We start from the raw sequence: 26,667 nt of genomic DNA on the forward strand, positions 1-26,667 counted from the left end.
GAAATTCCCCAAGCCTTCCTGAAGGAGAGACATTCCACCTGGCCCATCTGTAACCCCCATATGGAAGACTGGCTTTCCATGAGCTGGGTTTCAAGTGTCTATCATGGTGAATAGCAGATGAAGCAAGGGAAACTGGGTCTAAGTCCATTTATACAGCAGTTGACCAGAGAGCCTCCAGGATTTCAGCTCAGTTTCCTAAAACGATACTTGAATCCTGATGGGAAATCTAGACAAGCCTGAAGAAAAGTGTGGAACCATTTCTAGCACCAGGCATACACCCACAATACCCTGAAGAGAGAAGTGCTCTCTGATAGGAACTCACATCTACTCAGGGCCTGCAGACCCCAAGGACTCCTGAGCACATCACCCTCTGGAGGTGTGCAGTATTAATGCATAACATACAGTCCTGGCCTTGAGGCACTCAGGAGAATGGTGACGTGTGGGGTTCACTCACCCTCTCTTCCTTTTTCAGACATTACAGGTGATCTACCCCTATACCCCACAAAATGATGACGAGCTGGAGCTGGTCCCCGGGGACTTCATCTTCATGTCTCCAATGGAGCAGACCAGCACCAGTGAGGGTTGGATCTACGGTACGTCCTTAACCACCGGCTGCTCTGGACTCCTGCCTGAGAATTACATTACCAAGGCTGATGAATGCAGCACCTGGATATTTCATGGGTAAGCAAACACAAAGACCTTTATGCCCTTCGAAAAACGTTGCTAAGGCAGACTTGATTCTGGATACACAGGGTAGCAGCAAATGGAGTCCATGGGAAGAAGACCTTGTGGGTTCCAGACTTCCAGGAAAGGAGCTGACTTGAGGCATGGGAAAAATGTGAAATGGATTGCTCTGCTTCCTTCCGCCTGCCTCATTTTCTGTAGTTGCCTGCTTGAGTCCTTGATCAGAGACTAAACTGAGGCTGCTTGGGGTCCGTCTCTTCTGGCTGAAGGGTGGCATCATCCCAGTGCTGCGTCTTCACTGCTTTATGGTTTTTGGCCACCTTGTCCTGGGTCATGACCCAGGGTGGTCTGACTCCCCAGAGCAGCTGGGCAGACTACTGCTCTGCCAGCCAGACCAATAGAGAAAGGGCTTTCAAGAGGCTGGAGCCCTATCTGTATCCCTCATTTGCTAAGTGACCCTGAGCAAGTCCTCAGACATAGCCTGTGCATGCCTAGACGACAAAGACCGTGTCTAAGGTAACAGGCAACTGCCAGACTGAAAAAGGGTGCTTTTCCCCCTCCCCTCTGCCAGTCTTCCTTTGGGTAATAACTTTCCACCCATCCCTCATTACTATTTTGCCCCCATTCCATACTGGTCCCGTGTTCAGTGGCCAACTTTGTCCCAGTAGAGAAAATAGAAACAAAAGGCATCTTTCTTTCTTAGTCGGAGCAGCTCAAAGCCAGCGCTTCCCTGGTACACTCGGGCATCTAGCCAGGGCCTGCATGCTGGTTTGTTTTCCTCCCTCTTGTTTCTGCCATGTGGCAACATGGCTGAGAGGCAGAAGCCCTGAGCACCAGCTGCTTGGTGGCTAACATTGTTATTATCGCCATAAAGGAGAAGCAGAGAGAGATGATTTCATCAAGTCTCTGCCTGGAAGGAGAAAATAAAGGTCCCCTACCCTAGTGAGCCACGAACAGACAAACCACAAATCCAAAGATGGGAAAGAATATTTTCTTCCTTAATAACCCCACCCAGCAATCCCTTCCTCTCTCTCTCACCCCACCTCCGCCTCAGTCCAGCCCATGAAACTCCAGCATTGGATGACACAGAATTAGAGGTCAAATCTGTCTCACATTCCCCAAACATTTGCTTTTTCAGAAATGCTTCCGAAGATCAAAATATACAGGTTGGGTTTCCAAAGTCTCTGTTTTAATCCCTGTAACAACAAGTAAAGCAAAATATGCATGAATAAACTGAGCACTAAAAGATTATTTGCCTGACAAAGCACAGTTCTCAGATCTCTCTATTATTTTTTATTTTATGGTACTTGGTGTTGCTGTTTTATCAGATCTCTTTCTTAAAAGTAGGTGTATGGCTGAGCGTGGTGGCTCACGCCTGTAATCCCAACACTTTGGGAAGCCAAGGTGGGTGGATCACTTGAGGTCAGGAGTTCGAGATCTGCCTGACCAACATGGTGAAACTCCATCTCTACTAAAAGTAAAAAAAAAAAATTAGCTCAGTGTGGTGGCACATGCCTGTAGTCCCAGCTACTCGGGAGGCTGAGGCAGGAGAATCACTTAAACCTGGAGGCAGAGGTTGCGGTGAGTGGAGATGGTGCCACTACACTACAGCCTGGGCAACAGAGTGAGACTCCATCTCAAAAAAAAAAATCGCCATTTGCATAATGATAATGATTTTCTTTTCTCTGTCTTGTGTCTGCCAGTCCTCACTTAGTGTTCGTCAAAGGAAATGTGTCTTCCATAAAAGCGATCCTGTAGATAAACTGCATTTTCCAATTTAACCCCCAACTTCAAATAACTCAAGGAGGCAGAGCCCAGCTTCTTTGTAAGACAGACCTTCTCTCACTCCTAACCCAAGATAGGCTTCAGGATGTAGAGCTCCAGGGGGATGTCAAGCATGACCTGGCTGGCATGGTGGGACATTGCCCAGGGGTCAGTGATTTTAACAATGCTCCCTGCCCCGTGCTTCTCAGTTTTCTGAGTCCCTACTAAGGGAATATGTTCTCGCCACACTAACTAAAGTGCCTTACTTGGTTCTGAGTTATCCTCAGGTGTTTTTCAGTTGATAAAGCTCCCCTGTGTTCTCTGAAGCTGAGTGAGCTGCCTGGCCGCTTGGGCTTAGCACAGGCCTGGCATGTGGCAGGGAGAAGCCAGCTCTCCCGATGCTTGAAAGGTTCTGGATGTCAGGCCCGGCTTCCTCCCTCCACTGTTCTGAGCAAGAAGTATCTGACTATTGTCTTACTGGAGCTGACAGCTCCACGCTGTCTCAGAGTGAGTCAGGTCCTTTTATTATAATGACAGTTAAGAAGGGAAAGAGGCTGGCATTCGTCTTGCCATGGGAGCCGAAGGAGGGAGAGAAGGGATCCTATCAGTGTCTTCACAGCTGCAATAAAGTAAAGAAGCAGACTTGTACAAGCAAGATGTCAGCATGATTCTAGGTAGCTAGGCATTTCGAGCCCTGAAGCTTTGATGAGTCAGAAAATAAAACCTGATTTTTTTTTTTTCTGAGACGGAGTCTCAATCTGTTGCCCAGGCTGCAGTGCAGTGGTGCGATGTCAGCTCACTGTAACCTCTGCCTCCTGGGTTCAAGTGATTCTCCTGCCTCAGCCTCCCGAGTAGCTGGGACTATAGGCCTGTGCCACCACACCCAGCTAATTTTTGTATTTTTTTTTTTTTTTTTTTTTGAGACGGAGTTTCGCTCTTGTTACCCAGGCTGGAGTGCAATGGCGCGATCTCGGCTCACCGCAACCTCCGCCTCCTGGGTTCAGGCAATTCTCCTGCCCCAGCCTCCTGAGTAGCTGGGATTACAGGCACGCGCCACCATGCCCAGCTAATTTTTTGTATTTTTAGTAGAGATGGGGTTTCACCATGTTGACCAGGATGGTCTCGATCTCTTGACCTCGTGATCCACCTGCCTCGGCCTCCCAAAGTGCTGGGATTACAGGCGTGAGCCACTGCGCCCAGCCCTAATTTCTGTATTTTTAGTAGAGATGGGGTTTCACCGTGTTGGCCAGGCTGGTCTCCAACTCCTGACCCCAGGTGATCCACTCACCTCGGCCTCCCAAAATGCTGGGATTATAGGCCTGAGCCACTGCGCTTGGCCAAACTGGATTTTCTTTAACTGTGAAGTTTGGGAGGGTCTCAGTTTAAAATAACGTAGAATAGCTGGTCTATTATTCTGTGTGAACAGCATAAGATTTCCTTGGGCTACAGTTACTTAAATTTTACCGTAACAGGTTTCATTTGGCTACACATCAGATGGACTGATCTGCTTTGTTGAACTGTAGGTTCCTGGGTCCCACCCCTGACCTACTAAATCACAATCTGTGAGGAGCAGGACCCCGGCATGAGTATTTTTTTAAATTCCCCTGCTGATTCCGATATGCACAGGGTCTCAAAATCAGTTTTTCAGGGCATGAGACTTCTGAGACCTTCGTTTATAAGTAGAATAAGTCTATCACTTTAGTGAAAAGGAGCCACTTCTGAAAGTGAAGGGGATGCTAAGATAGTTAAAATCATCTAATTTTTTGGAACAAAAATTTACTAACAACCGGTTAGCTGTATTGTATTGGTGAATATAAAAAGTTATTTTCAAAAATAGAGTTCTGGGCCAGGCACAGTGGCTCATGCCTGTAATCACAGGACTTTGAGAGGCTGAGCTGGGCAGATCACCTGAGGTCAGAAGTTTGAGACTAGCCTGGCCAACATGGTGAAACTCCGTCTCTACTAAAAATACAAAAATTAGCCGGGCGTGGTGATATGCGCCTGTAATCCCAGCTACTCGAGAGGCTGAGGCAGGAAAATCGCTTAAACCTAGGGGGCGGCAGTTGCAGTGAACGGAGATCACATCATTGCACTTTAGCCTGGGCGACTAAAGTAAAATAAAATAAAATTCTGATAATACAATGTTAAAAGACAATAATCCAGAACAGGTGGTGTCCTAGATAGGTTGCTGGGTCAACAGATAAAAGCCAGGAGTATATGGAGCAAACTGGGATGGACGGCTACTCAAATTGTAAAGAAGCAAGAAATCTACAAAATTTAAATGTTCCCCTGGACTCAGCTCAGTGATTGCAGAGATGTTCATTGGATTCACCTAACAACCATATTTAAATTGCAATGTTTATTAGATAAAGCTTTGTGGAAGTCTTACTATTCACAGTCATTTAAGCTTGGCAGGTTTTGACTGTCTTCCTTTCAGCAAGACCTCTTTTGGGCTTCTGTAGTTAGAGTGTTACACTCAGAAATGAGAGTTCTTGGCTCACAGCTCTAAACATCTGGTGAGAATAGTCTTCTCTGAAATAATTCTGTTTGTAATCATCCTGTTGGAGGTGTTATTGTGGTGGAGATAGGGTTTGGAGGCTGAAGAGCGTAGAATAGGGGGCTGTGGCCACAAAGTTTCCTTGACTGTTAGGAGCCACTGGCTAAGTGGTGGAGATAGTTGAAAATACCCGCCTATCTTTCTTAACTTCAGATGGAAATTACCGCTGGAAATATTAAAGGCAACAGGAATCGTAGATTTCTTTTGAACCGGAAAATAACTGCAAACAAATAATTGATACATCATTATTCTTGAAATTGTCTTTGGCATCAACCATGTGTGGCACAAAATCACTGCAATCCATCCCTGCCCAGAGGAATGAATATATCTGTCCTCAGTGCAGAAACCCATCTACCTGTAATTAATTAATTAATTAATTACTTTTTATTTTTATTTCATTTGAAACAGGGTTTCACTCTGTCACCCAGGCTGGAGTGCAGTGGTGCAATCTTGGCTCACTGCAACCTCCGCCTCCCAAGTTCAAGCGATTCTCATACCTCAGCCTCCTGAGTAGCTGGGACTACAGGCACGTACCACCACACCCATTTAATTTTTTGTATTTTCAGTAGCGATGGGGTTTCACCATGTTGGCCAGGCTGGTCTCAAACTCCTGACCTCAAGTGATCTGCCTGCCTCAGCCTCCCAAAGTGCTGAGATTACAGGTGTGAGTTACCACATCCAGCCTACCTCTAATTTATTAACTGCAAGACTTCAGTATAAAACAAGATGTTCCTCCCTTAGGAATGGGGCCACTCTTGCTCAGCTTCCCCCATTGCATTGCCCGCAGAGGGCTTTGAGTTAATTCCCACATTCATGTTGAGCCCAAGAGGAAGTGCTGATGACTCCTGGCCAGAGCAGTTAACACCTTCCTTATCTTCCTCTGCAGTTCTTACTCAATCTTAAACACATCGTCTTCCAACTCTCTCACATTTGGGGATGGAGTATTGGAGAGGCGGCCGTATGAGGACCAGGGGCTCGGAGAGACGACTCCTCTTACTATCATTTGCCAGCCCATGCAGGTAAGCCCGATTGTTAGGGTCGCACCCCCAACTCTAATTAGGATTCACTGAGAACCCATTTATTATGTATGAGTCATTGCCCTTGCTGTCCCCAAAGGTTCTGTCATCTCCTGGGAAGAAAGTTCACCAAATTAGAAAAGATATACAAAAATTCAAGGCTAGGAAGAATCAGATGAGCAGTACTGACAGTGACTTCCAGCATTTAAACCTAGGCTCATAAGAAAGGTCGTTCCACAGAGAAAGGAGGAGATTTTATCTCTTAAGTAGAAATAATGCCTATAGTTGTATCTGTTTTGTAGGTTGTTACAAAGATTAAAGAAGATAATAATCTTGCTTATGCACAAAAGAAAAAAGAGAGAAAAAGGTAAAAAAAGAAAAAAGTTAAAAAAAAAAGAATATAATAAAATAGGACTCTTAGCACAATAATTGGCATATAATGAGTGCTCGGTCTGTGTTATCTGTTTCAAGAAAGGTTGGAGATGGAAGGAGTCGGGGAGTAGTTGCCAGAATAGTACAAATAGAGGCAAGTTGAAAGTTCAGGCATGTTGAGGATCAAGGGATTAAGCCATTGTGGCTGGAGCCCAGGATTTAAATTAAGGAACAATAGGTAAAGAAGTGGGAGGGATCATGCCATCATTCCACATATTAACGTTGTCAGGGCAACTAGGATCAAATGTGAAGTGCTGGCCAGCACTGAAGAAACTGGAAAAGCTGACTATATCAGAAAGAAGGAATGTAAAAACATCCGCAAGGTTCCATCCAGCAGTTATAGAAGCCAGAGTCATTTGGACATGCCTTTGATTAGATTTGCCTATGTCATCACCCAGAGGTAGCAACTGTCTCATTGTGGGGTCACCAATGTACATACAGTCAGACAGAAGAGCCTACACAGTGATTAGAATAGGAAAACAGGGTCTCATTGCTGGAGTGGACCGTGAGGACCATGTGGTCTGGCCACACACTTCAGAGAAGAGGTGGACACATTTGTGATCATGGACATACTCACTCCCTGAAGAAGCTGATGAGTCACCCCTTTTGGGTAGGAAGGTGTCCCACTAGATGGCTATCTCTACATGAATAGTTAGTTTTAGCTCTGAGCTGTAACTTAAAGTGGACGTCATGTTTTAGTAATGGCCAAACGCTATTCCTAAAAGGGCAGCAGTGGCAACAATAATGCCTTTTCATAACCCTTCTTATTTTATAAAGCACATGCAGTTTATCTCATTTGAGCCTCAAAATAACTTATGAGGTCTGTAGGATGAGTCTCACTGTCCTTACTGTACGGATATGCCAACCTCAATCCAAGGCGGTTAAGAGGTTTGTCCAAGTCACATCTTGGCAGAACTTTGGCAGTAGAGCTCAGCTCACCTGGCACCTGACTCCAAGACATGTCCACTTTGCCATGTGTGTCTTCACTCATGGCCTTTCTTTCTCTGCAGCCTCTAAGGGTCAACAGCCAGCCCGGCCCCCAAAAGCGGTGCCTCTTTGTGTGTCGGCATGGTGAAAGGATGGACGTTGTGTTTGGGAAGTACTGGCTGTCCCAGTGTTTTGATGCCAAAGGTGAGTTGGTGGGCCTGCTCAGCACTGGCATACCCATAGTGGCCTCTAGGGGGCACAGTCAAGCTACAGTTATCCAGATGGAGTCATTTATAGTTCTGTATGCTATAGAAAATGTCTGTCATCCATAAGTCCCTCCTGATTGTCTTGAGCTTTAGGGAACAAGTAGTGTTTTTGTCCCCATTCTATAAACTTGGATACCAGGGACCAAAGATGACAGATGTCTGGCCCAAGGTCATGTGGCAAAGTCAGCAACAGAAACGTACCCTGATTCCTATGGCCAGAGTTTCTGCCATGAAATCTCGTTGGCTTGCTGGGTTCCATTTTCATTGAATGGCATTTTAAGATACGGAGGCTTGCAGAACCAGGGAATTTCACCTGCCTTAGAGTGCCTGGTTATTACGTCCACTGGGAAACTATCTCATGTCACTTTTGTCAGTAGAATGGAAGAGTGGATTCCAAGTCACTTTATGAAACAAAATGTCAGCCTTGATATTTTCCATCAGCTCCAGAGAGCTCATTGTGATCTCTTTGGCCAAGAAGGAACGGGGGTGGAGAGTGTCAGGATCAGTAAGGGAGTCCCAAGTAAACAAGACGTTTTTGTATCCTCTGTCTAACCTTTTTATTTTTCAGGCCGCTACATACGCACCAACCTGAACATGCCTCATAGTTTACCTCAGAGGAGTGGTGGTTTCCGAGATTACGAGAAAGATGCTCCCATCACTGTATTTGGATGCATGCAAGCGAGACTAGTGGGTAAGTATCCTGGGTGACTGCACTCCAGGCATGTCTTGCCTTCTTCAAAACACTGGTACCATGGATATGCAGGATGCTTCCTGGGGGTTTCTGTAACTTTCCTACAAGCAATATATTTCCTCAGTTCAAAAGGAACTTATTATACAACCATTAAGTCTAGGATGCTGTGCTCGGCCCTGGGTTGGTTGACCAAAGTGAACAAGGTGTGGTCCTTATTGAGGACCACGTGATCAGGTCATGGGGAAGGTCAGGCTTGGGTTACTTTGCTCACTGTTGGATGTAGCAAAGAGGTCAGCCTCTAGTTCAGGACAGCAGCATTTGCCCACATGGCTGTGGGAAGAGGACAAGAGTGAAGAAGAGGTGTTGGGTACCAGCACCAGCCCCATACGTGGGTGCCCTTAGTCCTGGCGGTGACAAGGGATTGAGAAAAGGAAATAAAAACAGAGACACAAGAATAGAATTTACAGCGTGGGTCCAGGGGACCAGCGCAAGCGTGGGAATTACGTTGGCTGTGAGCTCTGGGCTCCAAACACTTTTATTATGAGCATAATCTCATTGATCTTATGGGCATGGAAGGGAAGGGTGAAGGGGTAGGTAAGATGCAGGGGGAGAGCACTTGAGATCCTTCTAAGACATGCTAAACTAGTGCTCTGAGCATTTAACAGCACTTGAAATCCTTCTAAGACATGCTGAACTAGTACTCTGTTGGAGTTATATTGGAGTTTATCAGCAATTGTTATCAGAAGTACTAGCGGATGAGGAGCCACTGGATCTGACCACACCCAATGCATCAAGGGGGTTTTAGAGCAATTAAAGTCACTCCATATTCTGAGAACCTAGGCAGAGCCCAAGGCGTTCTGTGATCTCTGTCCTGCAAGGCTTTTCTCCTCCTTGCCAGCTCCCATCTGCAAAGGCTGTCCTGGGTCTTGTGAGCAGAGGTCGCCTCCCTTCTCAGAGATCTTTGCATAAGCCCTCTTTACGAGGCCCTCATGCAGTCTCCATGTTGAGAAGGCACTCGTGGGACCAGAGCAGTATTGCCTGCTCTGCAGCCACCCCTCGGTGTTCCCCGGTGTTACTGCGTTCTCCGATGGTCTTTACCGTAGGCCTCCTATTGGCGTTTGATTTATAATTAACTGTACCAATAATATAGTTTAGTTTAGTGTATAAACTTCAGTGTACTCTGAGCCAAGCAAGCTTATAATTATTTAGCTAGAATTAACACAGGTCTCCCCCTGGCCATCTTGACCCACAAAGAGGGACCCTGCAGTTGCTGAATTTATAGAAGCCAACTGATCCTTTGAAGATGCCCAGTTCTTTGCAAGCCCATTCCATGACTGCCACAGGGAGCTAGTACCTTCATGTCCAGTCACTTAGCAGATATTCAGTGATCACTTACTTTGTGCAAGGTATTGGACTAGATGTTGGGAACCCAAGTGTGAGTCAGGGAAACAAATTTATGTGTGGATAAATATCATACAATATGATATACATAGAGCTATGCACAGACACAGAATATTACGGGAACATAAAAAGACATCTAAGAGAAGAGGTGAGCTGGGAGCTGAACTGGAAGTTAGCTGGGCAAAGGAGGAGCAGGGTGAGGAAAGGTCATTCTCAGTGGAAAGGACCACATCAACAGTCTTAGACTTGAGAAACAGCCTTAGGATTGCAGGGGAATAAAGTGTCTTGTTTCTAGAGTATAAATTGTAAGGCAAAGCAGAGATGAGGCTGGCAAGATGGACAAAGGCAAGTTCATGGAAGACCTTGGCTACCATATTAAGGTGTTTGGATTTAATCCAGTAGACAAAATAACTGAATTCTAGGCCAGGTGTGGTGGTTCTCACCTGTGATCTAGCACTTTGAGAGGCTGAGGCAGGAGGATTGCTTGAGACCTGGAGTTCAAGGCTACAGTGCACTATGATCACACCCCCCTGCACTCCAGCCTGAGCAACAGAGCAAAACCCTATCTCTAAAAATTAAATTACTAATAATAATTTTTTTAAAAGAAGTGGATTTTATGAGGATAGCATTAAAGTATGAGGTGTTGGGATTTATCTCTGGTGTCTAAGAATATGACATGTTGAGATTTTGGTTAGCACAGAATAAAATTAAAACAAGACCTCATTTTCATAAAATAAATCCTCTGTCACAAACTTGAAGCCAGAGTGTTGTCCTGTTTCTAAATATTTCCTAGCTAAAGGCTTTACCACTTGTTAGCACCAGAGAGAAGGGAAAGAAAAGACAAGAGGGTTCTGTCGCTTGCTCTCATAGGAACACTGATGAGGGGTTTTGTTAGGAACAAACAAAGCCTGAAAATACGGGCTCTATGTGAGCCCCAGCTAGGAAAGAGGGGCTTACAGGGCTTACTACTCGGCACCCTCTCACACTGCGAGTTGAAGTGAGACTGAGTAAATCCATCAGACTGATTCTTTTGTGGCTTTCCTTGCAGGTGAAGCCTTATTAGAGAGCAATACCATTATCGACCACGTCTATTGCTCCCCTTCCCTTCGCTGCGTTCAGACTGCACACAATATCTTGAAAGGTAAGACTTGCAGGTCGACAAAAGCAAGTAGTCCATCTCTCTGTCTCTAGGCAACCCCACACATAAATTATCTTAGAGTCATGGGACATTCGCCAATTGAAAGCTTTGAATCTGGAATGAAGGGAGGATTCTTTCGGAGGGCAGTCTTTGCACAAGTCACAAAAACATACTCTGGCAGCCTAAGCGAAATAAAAGGAAGTATACTAATAACGTTTTTCTTGAGAATTTAAAGCATTCTTGGATGAATCTCAGGCTTGCAAAATGTTTAGGTTATAGAGTGTGATCCTTTCTTTAAGCTTAATAGTCAAATAACTTTCCTGCTTTGATCTGTTGTTTGCCTTCTGTTTACGGCGCTCTTGGGGGTCTGAAATCTTTATCATCTTTTCTTCTTTACTGAATTAAAAAGACTTTAAAAGCAACATTGCTACCAAAATACTCAACTTTCACCCTAAAATCTGTGGGAGCGTGAGTTGCAGGTATTTCCGTTCTCATTTCATGGGAAGGAAAACTAAAAGGAACAGGGTTAGACTGTTTATTTTTATCAAAGAAATGAATCAGCCAGAAATAAACAAGCCAACAAAGAATTTGACAGTACATCTGAGTCTTCTATCCTTTAACCTTAAGTAAACCTCTTCACTACCAGAAGGCACTTATGTATTAAATTTGCACAGAACAACTGGACTACATGCAATATAAAGATAACTAAGCAGGGACCATTTCTAGGAGGCCAGTTACACTACAGTGAAACAGAAGACTTCTGCACTGCTACTAGTAAATGTTCAGCACTAGATTTTCTGATAGAGAAAATGAATAATTTACATGATATTCAATTACGATGTAAGCTATTATAGAGTAGTGGATACTATCTGAAGTTTCTTGGTAAGACCATCATGGAATTTGCTTTAGAAAGAGGAATTATGATAGTCATAGAATTGAATCAATTTTCTTTTTTTGAGACAGCCTCTCACTCTGTTGCCCAGGCTGAAGTGCAGTGGCACAATCTTGGCTTACTACAACTTCTGTCTCTGGCGTTCAAGTGATTCTCCTGCCTCAGCCTCCTGAGGTGCTGGAACCACAAGTGCATGCCACCACACCCGGCCAGTTTTTGTATTTTTGGTAGAGATAGGATTTCGCCATGTTGGCCAGGCTGGTCTCAACTCCTGACCTCAAGTGATCTACCTGCCTCGGCCTCCCAAAGTGCTGGGATTACAGGCGTGAGCCACAGCACCCAGCCTTGAATAAATTATAGGGATAATGACTTGTGGCTTTTTCCCTTAAGTTCGATAGGACTGAAAGCCAGCATACATCCTGGCGGTATGGCAAGAGTTTTAAACTCATGTGTTAGTAATGCACAAAAATTAAAAACCCTTGTCCAAATCCACATGCTTCCACTTCTGGTTAGCTATATATAACAGCCAGTAGGAAAGAGAATAGCTTATTTATCAGTTTTATAAACAATTTGGCCTGAGAATATAGAGGCACTTCCTTTATCTTCACCGTATTTTACCCCTAAAGGTTTACAACAAGAAAATCACTTGAAGATCCGTGTAGAGCCCGGCTTATTTGAGTGGACAAAATGGGTTGCTGGGAACACATTACCTGCATGGATACCTCCATCAGACTTAGCTGCAGCCAACCTGAGTGTTGATACAACCTACAGGTAAGCCTCGGAAACTGCTGCTCACTGAGGCCAGTGTGGAAGTGCTTTTCACACTGGCTCTAGGCCAGGTTCAGGAAAGAGACAGGGCTGGATGTCACCTACAGGCAGTTGTCCATAGTGGTAGAAATCAAGCTATGATTTTAGAAATCAGAACTGGAGAAAAGCCAGCATTTGTTTTCATATTTGGCATTCGTGTGGATTAGATTCTCCAGCCTCAGCCCTGTGTTGGATTTTTCTGGCTTTATTATACTATTTCAGTGTAATGAAACCATTTTGCATTTCAGCAGTAAGCACCAGATAGTGATGTGGCAGTTGAGAAGATTAGCGTGATAAGGAAGAGGATGATGTCTTGTCTTAGATTTTTTACATTTAATTTTTCAAAGCATTTTTAAACCTCTGTATTATCTTTATTTATTATTGCTATATCCCCAGAATGTATGTAAGCCATTTTTATATAGAAGAGAGTTCAAATGGCTTGCCTAAAAGTATATGTGCATTTAGCGATCACACATGACAATAATAATAACCTTTATTCATCATTTTCCACGTGTCAAGCACCGTGTAATCTGCTGTGCAGTCATCTCATTCCTGTTCCTTTCTTTTTTCCATTAGACTCAACTGTGCTGGGAATTTTAAAAGCGTTTGTAGATTGCTTACAGGTGAATAATCCATATGTGCACAATTAAGAATTAATCAATAATAATGTAGTTACATTAACTATTGAAAGTCTACTCAGGTATTCGTAAAAATCTCTTTGAGAAGGAACAGATAGTCACAACCGGTATAATGGGGAATTAAGTTCATATTTCTTTTTTTTTTTTTTTAAGGCTAGTCAAGTGAAGCAGTGGGAAGGGAGAAGGAACAAAGAAATCTGTAACTGGTTGTAAGTTAGTTGTAAGCCCCACTGCACTAGGACCAGTCAGCTCATATTTCTTAAGGCAGAGTTTGTAACAAGTGGTCAATATAAGCAGAACTTTCTTACTTGTGACACCTGTTGACTTTTCATTTGAAATACCTACCCAAACCACAAATAAAGCAATGTGCATTTCTCACTAAGGTAATAGAGAATATCTTCTTTTTCCATACTCATTTTTTCTTCTCAGCAAATAAGACCTCAGATAACCCCATTAACTAGTTATGTGCTGCTGCTTCTCGTCTTAAAGGAATTGGCACTCCTCAAAAATAAAATTAGATCAATCAACAGAATCCCCTACTAATGCACTTCACATTTTGTTCTGTCCCCTCTCTGTCCACTGTTTTGCTGTTCTTTGCAGGGAATTAGCAATAAATCGTTGTCCCCATCCAAAAGCCACCATCCCTTTGGCCTGGAAAGAGGGGAGTTGCCACCAACATCGGTAAAATGACTTTCATCATTCACCACCAGTCCCACCCAGACCAACTTGGGTCAGCTCTGTCTTTGATATTTCCTTTAGGTATGTTCTGCCATCCCTCCCAAGCTGCCTTTCAAAGGTCTCCAGAATCATTCTGGCTGAGTCTGTCAGTGTACACTCAGATACACACCCCACCAGCAGTATGAGCAGAAGGATGAATGCCGGGAACTTGGGATCAGGACACAGTTCTTATTCCAGATTGCCTTTTCCTCTCCAGCAAATCAGAGTTCAAATCAACCATTTTCTGCTTGGCAAGGGAATCAGGGGAGGAGATGAAGCCTCTAATTTGAAAAAATCAGTTGAGAAAGCCAAAGTTTAAGCATGTGAAAGAGACAGCCCTGGAGCTTAATTCCCTATGAAATTAATGACTCCAAATGCACAAGCCTTTGGAGACAAGTAAGTGGTGCCCAAATGATTGGAGATACGTGGTGACAGGCAGAAGGCAAGCCCTGAGAGTCAGGGTAGTGTGAGTCGGGCAGGCTCTGCCAAAAGAGCCCTCTCACCTTGCAGCAGGGATAGGAAGAGAACAGGAGGGAGGTGGGACTGAAAGGCAAGTCAGGGAAGCTAACCAGGCTGGTGACTAATAGCAAAGCACCATCTACAGGCAGCAAGACCAAGGGCCTGGGGGCTTAAAAAGCAACCCCAGGCTTCAGGAGTTGAGCCAGAGGAGCAAGGCAGAAGAAACAAAATCCACACCAGCTGGGTGGGGCTGCAGAACAGAGCCATGACTCAGAGGGCAGGGGATTAGGGGAGGGCATGGATCTGGAGCATTAGAGGGGAAACAAATCGAACTTTGGTGTGAGGCTCAAAGCAGAGGTCTGTGCTTACAACCTGGATCACAGCAAGAGAATATTTGAGGGAGGATACTGTCCTGGGGATACCACCTGACTTCCAGAACACTGCATGCCTGGTTGAGTGGCTGGCGGGAAGGCCACCTAACTCCGAGGACAGTACAGGCCCTGCAGGTGTGGCTAGCAGCAGGGCACATCCTGCTGACAGGGGTGAGGAAGCTTTGACTCAGGCCAAGCCCATCAGGGCTGGTCAGACACTGGACACTATTTCTGGCTAAGGTCATAGAGAATATCTTCACGGGCTTCACTTTAAGGCGCTGGGAGAAGCCATAGGCAAGAACTGATCAGGAGGAACCAACTCCCACCACATATCCTCCTCTTCACCTATATAGATCTCACACATTACAACCTGGTCTCACCCTTGAAATGACTCCCTGGGCCATACAATGTGGCCTTTTGTCACTGTGGGGAGGAGAAGGGCCTGGGAGATTAGGTGACATAAATGGTGATGGAACTGGGTGTGAGGTGGGGATGGGGAGAGAAAAAGAGGAGAAGAATTTCTCCAGAACAATGAGGTACAGCCCTAACAAGTGGTGATTCAGGTCTCTACCTATCCCCCAGGGTGTTGTGAGACTCAGAAGGCTGTTTCCTAGGAGAAACATGCATGTTGAGAGAATGCAGGATAAGGGCAAGTTTCCTTCAAGTGGAATGGCATTCTTCCTCTCTGGACAGAAAGCCCATGTGCACAGAAGGGCAGGCTTAACAAGGACACTGTCAGAAGCTGTATGTGGAGGATAGCCTCAACTAGACCCAAATTCAAACACAGGTTCTAAGAGTTGCTTACGGTATTACCGTAGGCAGGTCAGCCACAGTCTTTCTGAGCTTCTGTTTTGTCATCCATAAACAGCATTTACAAAAGCATTGCTGGAAGGATTAGATGGAAAGAATGTTAAGTCGGGTGCTTGCCCAGAGCCTGACACATATGGGAACCTAAGTAAATATTTTCAATGCTAATAGTAGCAGTAACAGTGTATTCTGATCAAGAAACCATGTGAATTCATTTTGAGAACTCACCACACCTCCACCAGGCACTAAACACCCAGCAATGAAAGACATAATTGAAAACTGACAAAATAAGAAAACTGAAATGACATAGTTGTACCCAGAAAACAAGGTAAACATCTTGTGGACCAGAAACAACACAGACCCTCTACACAGTCAAGTGGGGGTGGAGGCAGGCAGAGGCAGGCCCCGAGGGCATTGATGACTGGGTTTGAAGGCATACAGGGGCACCAGGACAGGAGGCTCCGCTTTTATCATCCTCTTCCACGCTGTATTAGTTCGTTTTCACACTGCTGACTAAGACATACCTGAGTCTGGGCAATTTACAAAAGAAAGATGTTTAATTGAATTTACAGTTCCACATGGCTGGGGAGGCCTCACAATCATGGCAGAGGGCAAGGAGGAGCAAGTCACGACTTACATGGATGGCAGCAGGCAAAAAGAGAGAGCTTGTGCAGGAGAACTCCTCTTTTTAAAACCATCGGATCTCATGAGACTTATTCACTGTCATGAGAACAGCATGGGAAAGACCCGTCCCTATGATTCAATTGTCTCCCACCAACTCCCTCCCACAACACATGGGAATTCAAGAGGAGATTTGGGTGGGGACACAGCCAACATCACATGCCTCTGTGGACTGTATTCTAATTATCATTTACATCAATAGCCTCTTCACCCCATCCACAGGCAGAGAACTTCTCCAGCGCAGAAATTGGGCTGTCTTCATCTTTATGCTCTGCACTTCTCCTGTGCCAAGTATGTGGTCTGTGTTCAGACTAAGAGAGAAATAAAAGGAAAAGACGTGAAAATTTTATAAACTCGCAAAGAATCAGGTGGATCTAATATCTGCTTTTAAAACCTATCCTTGCAGCTCTTGAAGAGAGGCCTGGGAAATCCCTGCTGATCTAAATAGGTTGAGGGTTGCGCACCTCTGCTTTGCTTTGTATTAGCTATGTGACTAGGACCATCAATCAATGGTTTATATGTTATCCCGTGGGTGAAACATGCACTGAATGTCTCATTTTTCAACTGGTCACTGTGACGCTGTACACATAACCATTATTTCTGTACATTTCCACTCCATGTTCATATAGTGGAAATACCCTTCCCTATGCCTTTCTCCTTTCTAGGGAAATGGATAAACAAATAGATCTATTGGAACTTTAGAAAGGCCTTGAAATAAAAGTTTAGAGTGATATCTTTCTGTGTCTCAAAATCAAAATGTTTTCATTTCCTTTGTTCATTTTTCTATTACAGACCTCACATTCCAGTCAGCAAATTAGTTGTTTCAGAATCCTATGATACTTATATCAGTAGAAGTTTCCAAGTAACAAAAGAAATAATAAGTGAATGTAAAAGTAAAGGTAGGTGGCATTATTCTGGACTCCATCTTTACATGCATGATCATTTCTCTGTAACGGTTAATAGGCTATTCAAGATGTTTCAACTTGCTTTGGCTAACCTGTCTAATAGGAAAGAAATGTATTTCCAGATTTTCTTCCAGATACTTTCACATTAAATTTGTAATATTCTCTAAGTAACTAAAATGGTAGATATTACAGGGGTTTACACCAGACTTAGTTACTATTCTTAATAACTTAAATTCTGCATTATAGCTATTCATCTTGCACCTTGTGAGATTCCCTCTTACAATTTCCAAAAGCTCCAGAATGCCACTGTTTTGCCTATAATTGATCCAGCACACCTACACACAACACACCTACACAAACACACATACCTTCCCTGCTATCACCAACCAAGAGCTGTGTTCTATAAGGCTCAACTGTGTCTGCTATGGAATTTTCTAAACCATGAGCTCAAATATTTAATATGTAAGACTATTCACTATAAATTTTTTAGTGAAAAAGATTGCAAAAAAAGTATGGACATTCCCTTCATCTCTTTTTATTTTTTAAGTTAAAATACTTATATTCAAATGTTAACAGTAGACAGCCATGAGCAATAGTATTATGGATGATTCCCACCTTCCAGTTTTCATTGATTAGCCACTCACTACCATAAAGGTACATAACATGCTCTATCAAGCAGAAAGTCTCAAGGGCTCACAGTTCTACAGTGGGAACATTTAAAACTCTATTAGAGGCCAGTTGCAGTGGCTCATGCTTATAATCCCAGCACTTTGGGAGGCCACGGTGGGTGGATCACGAGGTCAGAAGTTCGAGACCAGCCTGACCAACATGATAAAACCCTGTCTCTACTAAAAAGACAAAAATTAGCCAGGCATAGTGGCATGCGCCTGTAATCCCAGCTACTCAGGAAGCTGAGGTGGGAGAATCGCTTGAACCTGGGAGATAGAGGTTGCAGTGAGCTGAAATTGTGCCACTGGACTCCGGCCTGGGTGACAGAGCAAGACTCCATCTCAAAAAAACTATATTAGAAGGAGTAGCATGGAGAGCCCTGTGGACATAGAACAGTTCTGTATCTTGATTGTCATGGTGGTTACACAAAGCTACTACACATGTGATAGAATTGCATGAACTGTATCGTCACATACACACAAATGACTGCTTGCACGCCTGCTAAAATCTGAATACGCAGTGTGTATGGTACCAGTGTCCATTTCCTGGGTTTGATACCGTACCATAGTTATGTAAGATGTTATCGTTGGAGGGGCTGGGATGAAGGGTTCATGGGACCGCTGGTATGTATGTATGTGTATATGTATGTAACCCTCCCATAAATCTATTATTATTATTATTAAGACAGGGTCTTGCTCCTGTCACTCAGGCTGGAGTAAAGTGATGCACTCATGGCTCACTATAGCATCAATCTTTTAGGCTCGAATGATCTTCCCACATCAGCCTCCCAAGTAGCTGGGAATACAGGCACAGGCCACCACACCCAGCTAATTTGTTTCTAATTTTCTATAGAGACGGGGTCTCACTATGTTGCTCAGGTTGGTCTCAAAACTCCTGAGCTCAAATGATCTTCCCTCCTCGTTCTCTCAAAGTACTGGGATTACAGGGATGAGCCATCACTCCTGGTCCCATCAATCTGTAACTATTTTAAGATAAAAATTTTTGATTAAAAAAAATTAAGCTGCCTTAACAGTAACAAGGCACTTTCAAAATATTGCTTAGGTAAATTGTCTTCTTGAGTGTGTTTGTTCCCCTCCAGAGCATTTAGTTAGCTTCCAGTATTTGGGAAGTTTCCATGTGTTTATAGAAACAGTCTTCCTATTCCTTGCCATTTTCCCCCAGGAAATAACATCCTGATTGTGGCCCACGCATCTTCCCTTGAAGCGTGCACCTGTCAACTTCAGGGCCTGTCACCTCAGAACTCCAAGGACTTTGTACAAATGGTCCGAAAGGTAATTCATCCTTGTTCTTTGGGGTCTATAGTGGCTAGTAGTTCGAGGTCAGCACAATGACTGGCTGATTACTAAGTTCGTTGAAGCATGTGTTTATGCCGAGCTGGGAATATTCATTTATTGATTCACTCAGCCAAGATGTATTGAATGATACTCTGTGCAGGGCATTTTATTAGGCCTTAGTGTTAGAAGAACAATGTGTTAGAGCTAGTTCTAGCTTCTAAGAGCTAAAATGTAGGAAGCATCTAGGAATTATAAGCAAATTGTCTGGATTTCCCTGAGGGAACGTGGATTGGATTAATAGCTATCAGTTGAAAAGACAGCATTCAAAAGCTTAATGCAAAGACAGGTCCTTGAAGGTAGTCCAAGGCATGCAGCAGTTTAAAATGAGGAGGCTGGCTGGGTGCGGTGGCTCACGCCTGTAATCCCAGCACTTTGGGAGTCTGAGGCGGGTGGATCGGGAGGTCAGGAGTTCCAGACCAGCCTGGCCAAGATGATGAAACCCCGTCTCTACTAAAAATACAAAAATTAGGCAGGCACAGTGGCACGTGCCTGTAATCCCAGCTACTCGGGAGGCTGAGGCAGAAGAATTGCTTGAACCCGGGAGGCAGAGATTGCGGTGAGCCGACATGGCGCCATTGCACTCCAGCCTGGACGACAGAGTGAGACTCCGTCTCAAAAAAAAAGGAAAAATGAGGAGGCTAAAAGGCAAAGCCAGGAACAAGACAGCAAGACAGAAAACACATGAGACTGCCCCACACATCTGGAGTCCTCCTTTCTGTGCCTGTGGGAGAGGCTTTCTGGTCAGCTGCCTCCCACACGTTTCCCTTCAGGCGAATTACATACTTCCTTTCTCTGCCACCAGAGAACCCGGTTCAAACTCAATTGCGTTTTTTTTTTCACATTTTTGAGAAGTTTATTTATGCATCTGTCCTCATTTGGAAGACAGAATTTTGTCTTGTTTGTAAATGCAGCTCTGGACACAGACAAAAATAAGTTTTAAAATTGCTGTGATGACTGAAGTGAGGGAGAACACAGCTTCAGCTTTGAATGTTATAGAGCCTCACAAGGAGAAAAAAACGGGTGAAACAAATATTTTGAAATTGAAAAATCTTTTCCATTGGGTTCAAGTAATTTCAGAAATGTTTGAGCTGCCTTTTTCTTTTCTTTTCTTTTTTTTGAGGCAGAGTCTTGCTGTGTCACCCAGGCTGGAGTGCAGTGGCTTGATCTCGGCCCACTGCAACCTCTGCCTCCTGGATTCAAGTGATTCTCCTGCCTCAGCCTCCTGAGTAGCTGGGATTACAGGCACATGTCACCACGCCCAGTTAATTTTTTTGTATTTTTTTAGTATAGACAGGGTTTGCCATGTTGGCCAGGCTGGTCTTGAACTCCTGACCTCAAGTGATCCGCCCACCTCAGCCTCCCAAAGTACTGGGATTACAGGCATAAGCCACTGTGCCCAGCTTTGAGCTGCCTTTTAACTTGACTGGCAATTAGGAATTAACTCCTGGCATTATAGCCTTATGTATTTTGGTCCTCTTTTCTTTCACCCAATTAAGCAGCAATCTATGAACAATGACTTAATTATGTTAGAGGAGGTCAGCATTTAACAGATCCTTCTGATGAATCCTCTTGCAGTATACATACTCTTCCCTCTAAGTTATCAGTTTTGTCCATTTTATTTTATTTACTGATGTTTGAAGGGAAGGGAATGCATTTCTACAAATGCATTCATTTGTACTGCTATTCATTCCTGACTGCAGTTCTCTAGGGCCACATGAATATCTTTGTATCTAGGTAGAAGTTAAAGCAGTAAACCTATCTTCTAATATCCCCTTTCTTTACAACTCTTACTTCAGATCCCATATCTGGGATTTTGTTCCTGTGAAGAATTAGGAGAAACTGGAATATGGCAGCTGACAGATCCACCAATCCTTCCTCTTACCCATGGACCAACTGGGGGCTTCAACTGGAGAGAGACCTTGCTTCAAGAATAAATCACACGCGTGAACGAGAAGAAAAGGCCTTTTGGAGATGTGTCTTTTTGTGTGTTTAAAAACAGTGGGAAGATCCACACCACATTCTAAGTGGACAGCTCAGAATAATTTAGCATATTTCCTTTCACACTTAAAGTTCTTCAGATGAGACTGTGTAAATGAAAGACTTGATTCAGAGGGGAAAAAATGTGTTCTCTCTGGACTCTTGCCTAGCTCACAAGGCTTTGGAGAATTGTCTTCCTAAATTGGGGCACCTGCTACAGCAGAGAAAGTTTCCTTCCTTCTGGGTATGCACAGCTAAGGGGCCTCATTCCTTCCAGAGGGAGCCGCTGACCCGCTCTAAGGGATGCAGGAGGAAGGAGGGTGCCCAGACCAGCTGGGGGAGCATTGAAAGGGCAGTTTGGAAATGGAATCTTCTTGTGATCTCCATTTTTGAGTTAGGCAGAGCCAAGCTGAGGAATCCTTTTAAGATTATTAGCAAACATGCCCTGAAGAAAGTTGTTTTTAGATTACACATGAAATCCTACCCTCACTAGACCCCACACACCAGTGTTGCTGGCTGAAGACACCCGCTTAAGGATGTTAACATTTACCCTGGTACTGCCACATTTTTCTCTAGAGCTGCTGGCCCTTCTTGCAACAGCCCTTCCCCCCTTGCTTCTGTGAAATGGGGAGACAAAGCACTTTTGCTCTCCAAAGCACTTTTGGATACTCAGGAGGAAAGATAAGATACATGTGTGAAGTATTTAATCATAGGAGCAAAGAACTTGCAAAATAGGAAGTGATTGGAATGACACATGTTGTAGCCTAACGCGCTACTGCATTTCTAAATCCCCAATATTCGCTTGTCTTTGCCCCTAGATTCTAGACTATGTTAACTAGTTAAGGATGTCACATTTTGAACGGATGTATGTTAGATACATTACCTGCAGCAAGAAGTTCATTCTGTGCAATATGGATATGTTTGCAAACCATACCAAGGGTCAGGTTGTTGTACATTCACAGTACATGTCAACCATAACAGAACATTCACAAATGCATCAGTTATACCAGGGATGTATAGTAAGTCAGGGAACTAATTTAAATGATGACAGTCATGGCTGCACTGCTACCTGTGCTGTCGTCTTGTTTGTTTTTCTATGATAATTTAAAATATATAGGTAGGGCTTCTTGAGGAAATGTGGAGAGCCACGTTCTGTGGTTTCTCATTATGCTTACTTCCTGCATTGAGAGGGAGTTTATTTAAAAGAAAAATAAATGACAATCAAACCAAATCATCAGTTATCATTGTCTGTTTAATCGTGTGACTATCTGACAGTTGATGGCCACAGATGATGGTCTGCTGTGGTGTAGTTGACGCTGTAGAAGATGTGTGCAAAGTGGAATGCCAGCCCTTTAAAGAAACATGAGTTAGTGTAAAATGAATCTTTATATGTTGTAGTAACATTGACTACATTTCAAAACTCAGATGCATAAAATGTATGGTATATAAAAACAGATCTATGCTTGTATTTGAAATGAGAACTTGATAACCCCTAGAAAGAAGAGGACGTGAAAGGATGCTGGCTGTATATGTTAATCAGTAAAAGGATTATAGTTGTTTTGTTTTGTTTTTAGAGACAGGGTCTCACTATATTGCTTAGGCTGGTCTTGTACTCCTGGGCTCAAATGATCCTCCTGCCTCTGCCTCCCAAAGTGCTAGGATTACAGGTGTGAGCCACCATGCCTGGCCTATAGTTGTATTTTTTTAGGTCACTTAGAAAAATATGTCATGTATTTTACATTTTGAGAAACAAATCATGGTTTCTTCTGGCATTGCACAAATGCTGACCTACCTTCTGGGTATGGAAATAGACCTGTGGTGACATGTTAATTTAAATGTCTTAGGGGAATAGTCCCAATAAAGGTCTTCAAAGTCACATTATAACTAATGTAATGGCTCTACCATTTATTATTCTGGTATTTGTAATGAAGTGAATCCACTGCTTAATCAGATCCATAATCTTTAACAGATTCACCACAAATTTTTGTGGGTGTTGAGTGCTCAGAATAATGCTTGACTGTCTCACCTTGAAACCGTAGCAGTGTAGCTGTAACTGTGTGAAATAGAGTCTGGAATAGGTTATTCGCTCCATCTCTCTAGGTTGTCTTAGTCCTGTGCTGACCTGATACATCTGTTTGACTGGGCTACAATCCGTTGTTCTTAGTCCAATATGGACACTGCCTTAGGCAATGGTCTATATAAGCGAAAGGAGATAGACATCTGAAATAATATTCTGAGTAATTTAGGTGGAAAACAAGACAGTGTATTTTTCTGCTATCATTATTCAAATTGCTTGTCAAAATGGCCCAAAAAATCTGAATTCACATTAAGTTCTTGCACACTTACCTATTTAAAAAACGAAACTTGTACTGCCACTGAGAAATTATTTGGAAATCATGTGGAATCTATGTATAATAACAGAAACAGACAACTATATTACTCAATTTCACATACATCCAAAAATCGTAGGCTAACATTATATATAACCTCAAGTTGTGGCTGGTTCTTTTTGGTCTAAGCTGATGCTTATTAGAACGAATGATGTATAGGGAGAGGAGAAGGAAGGAAGGGCAAGGAAGGAATTGACAGATAAGAAGCAATGGTTTCTTGTACAGAGGAATTTTTTTTTTTTTGAGACGGAGTCTTGCTCTGTCACCAGGCTGGAGTGCAATGACGCAATCTCAGCTCACTGCAACCTCCACCTCCTGGGTTCAAGCGATTCTTCCGCCTCAGCCTCCAGAGTAGCTAGGACCACAGGCGCGTGCCATCACGCCTGGCTAATTTTTTTGTATTTTTAGTAGAGACCGGGTTTCACCGTGTTGGCCAGGATGGTCTCAATCTCGACCTTGTGATCCGCCCGCCTCGGCCTCCCAAATTGCTGGGATTACAGGCGTGAGCCACTGCGCCCGGCAGGAATTTTTTTTTTAATGTAGAAAGTTATTTGAAATGAACAAGGTGAAAAGAAATTAATTAAATTATTTAATCTGGGAATGAAAGTCTGAAACCGTTTCCTTCTTCTACAAGTGTGCCACATCAATCTGGTAATGCCCCAGTGTTATTCATAGATAGAATTTCCTGTGAGTTTAAAATATCGCATCTATTCCTCCATGGACTAGAGTAATTGGCACATTTTAATGCATAAGCTGGGGGTTTCATTTTCCCAGGCTCTCTTCACCATCACTGCATTGGTATCTAGGAGCTTATTGCTCACCCCAGTATGGAGTTCAGATTACAGTGTTTCCATTACATTTAGATTCATAGAATCTGAATGGCTGATTAAATGGCCATCTGATGGCTGAAAGAGGGGGTTATTTTTCACTCTGTAGTGAAAGGCTTGGAGGAGTTTCTACTTTTTATTTTAATTATACTTTAACCAAAGAATTATTTTAAAGTAACCTTATATTTGAAAGATGATTTTGCAAAAAATAAAAAAATAAAAAATATGTCTTCCGGAGTGACGTCTGTTTGGTAAATAATTGTTGATAATTTCCTTGTTAGTGGTATTTGGAATGCATGTAGATTGTCTTCTCAGTGTGCTTAGCATTACCATAAATGTATCTTTTCTACTCAACTAGCTGTATTCGTATTAAAATGAAGTCTCATTTCAATTACCTAGTGTCATTGGGAACTAATTGAACAGCTACAGTAAAAGTTCCTATCTCATTGCCTTTGTGGAAAGGCCTCCCTGTGTGGTAAAAGGAAGGCATTCCTCCGTAACCTAGGCACTCTGCAAGTCCAGTGTTTAATTTCAAAGCAGTGATGAATTACTGTTTTGAAATTACTCTAAGTAATCCATGTGCTAGAATACAGATGAACCTCCGTTTGATTTCACAAGCTTCAGCACAGACAACTGTTACTGAATCTGTACGGATTTAGATACTGAGGTGCAGGGTTATTTGCATTTAAATTGTAATCCAGCACATGTGTGAGAACGAAGTGGCGCTAGTCTAACGAACGAGGCTGCCTTGTGGGGAGAGATGAGACGGGCGGAGGAGGGTTGGGAAAAGAGCGATTTAACATCTATTTAGGTTAATGTTCACTTTACAAAGGTGATGGGAGATATTTTGTTAGGTGATGGCGGATGCTTTTCATTTTTAAACAAAGGATTAAAATTGGATTTGCTTCTCTTTACTACTTCAACATATTGAATTTTCCTGGGAAAGTGACTAGCTATAATGAAAATCCAAGGGAAGGGGGAAAAGATTATAAATGTAGATTAAATAACTTCATTTTAAAAAACAAATAATAGTAGGTTTGGTGTATGTAGGTTTAAAATTATAGTGATGAGTAGGCAAACAATATACAATCAGTTCTTGCAAATATTTTACACTTAGCTGCCATTACTCACACAACAAATTGGAATTTTGCAGCTGTTCAACTATCATGGACTCTGTACAGGATAGATGTGTATAATGGAAAATATGTACTGCTTCTTTCTTTGATTGTCACTCACGATGCAAACAGTGCCAAGGCATTTTGGTTATACACAGATCATTCTAAACCTGTTATTCTGGAGAGGTATATTGGTTTCCTTCTCATTTATAAGGCTATTGCATTTTTTTTTCTGTGTGATTCAGGTGTATTTATTTGAAGAATATTTGTAATTATAGGAAAATCACACCTACCTGTATTGCCAAATTCTTTGTAAACTCTCCGTGGCATTTGTGCTTTCCCGGCTGAGAGCTCTCCCCTGTTGATACAGCTATGGCACCATTGTAATTACAGATGCACCTTTCAGGACATCTCCGTTAAATGGTTCATAGATTATTTAATAAAAAGAAACTGTTCTTAGTTGATCCAGAGCAATGTCATTTTAAATTCCGAGTGGTATCTTCCTATCGTGTTTTCAGATGTTACTTTGTTCATTATTATTTCCTAAGTGTGCATTAAGAGTGTGATTCTGCTTTCGACAGGCCAGGGGGCGCTTGCTGCTGATGGAAGGGGAGGGCGCTCCAGCAGCACTGTGTGTCTCTGGACTCTTCTGACTAGGCATCAAGCCCCCATGCCATTGAGACTGGGGAGCTGAACACTCACCCATGTGTGAAAAAAACAAGCTTCAAAATGCTTCCCCTGCCCTATGTACAAACTGTGGGGACAAAAAATATCTTTCCTTCTACCTATCCTAGGTTCAGGACTGAGGCTCTTGTAAAAAAAGATTAAAAAAGAAAAAGCATACAAGTTTTTCATGTCTTGCAGCCAAGGGAAAGCTTCCCCTTTGCCCTCTAAGTTTCACTGAAAATCACTGACAAGAGGCAGATTAATAGAAAAGGCATATAAATTTATTACCTACGTGAACATGTGGAGTATCACAGAGTGAGTGCCCAGTTTCCCAATGGGGTACAGGTGCTTATATACCCTACATCTTAGGGGAAAGCGAATGGGGAAGTGTGGATGTAGGCAGATAGTAGATGATTTTTAAGGAAATTCAATGGATTTGAAGAGCATACAATGGTCTGGGACAAAGTCGGTTGGGCCCACACAGTGGACAGTCATTTGGGACAAAAGTCTGTCCA

At 43.1% G+C, this 26,667-nt stretch overlaps 1 protein-coding gene across 2 annotated transcripts in view; it reads left to right on the plus strand.

Annotated features, from left to right (window-relative positions):
- The window catches only part of UBASH3B (ubiquitin associated and SH3 domain containing B), a 163,333-nt gene extending 137,383 nt beyond the window's left edge, over window positions 1-25,950 (plus strand). For both annotated transcript variants that reach the window (XM_012470266.2, XM_012470267.3), the window contains exons 6-14: window positions 473-681; window positions 5,892-6,024; window positions 7,464-7,584; window positions 8,215-8,337; window positions 10,787-10,879; window positions 12,395-12,539; window positions 17,041-17,147; window positions 19,005-19,114; window positions 20,974-25,950. In XM_012470266.2, coding sequence (XP_012325689.1) covers window positions 473-681; window positions 5,892-6,024; window positions 7,464-7,584; window positions 8,215-8,337; window positions 10,787-10,879; window positions 12,395-12,539; window positions 17,041-17,147; window positions 19,005-19,114; window positions 20,974-21,111 — 1,179 coding nt within the window. In that variant the 3' untranslated portion in view covers window positions 21,112-25,950. The remainder of the gene's footprint in view (window positions 1-472; window positions 682-5,891; window positions 6,025-7,463; window positions 7,585-8,214; window positions 8,338-10,786; window positions 10,880-12,394; window positions 12,540-17,040; window positions 17,148-19,004; window positions 19,115-20,973) is intronic.
- The last annotated feature ends 717 nt before the right edge of the window (window positions 25,951-26,667 follow it).

This window comes from Aotus nancymaae, unplaced genomic scaffold (genome assembly GCF_030222135.1).
Source record: "Aotus nancymaae isolate 86718 unplaced genomic scaffold, 86718_ANA_hifiasm-v0.15.2.pri h1tg000012l, whole genome shotgun sequence".
Taxonomy (NCBI): domain Eukaryota; kingdom Metazoa; phylum Chordata; class Mammalia; order Primates; family Aotidae; genus Aotus; species Aotus nancymaae.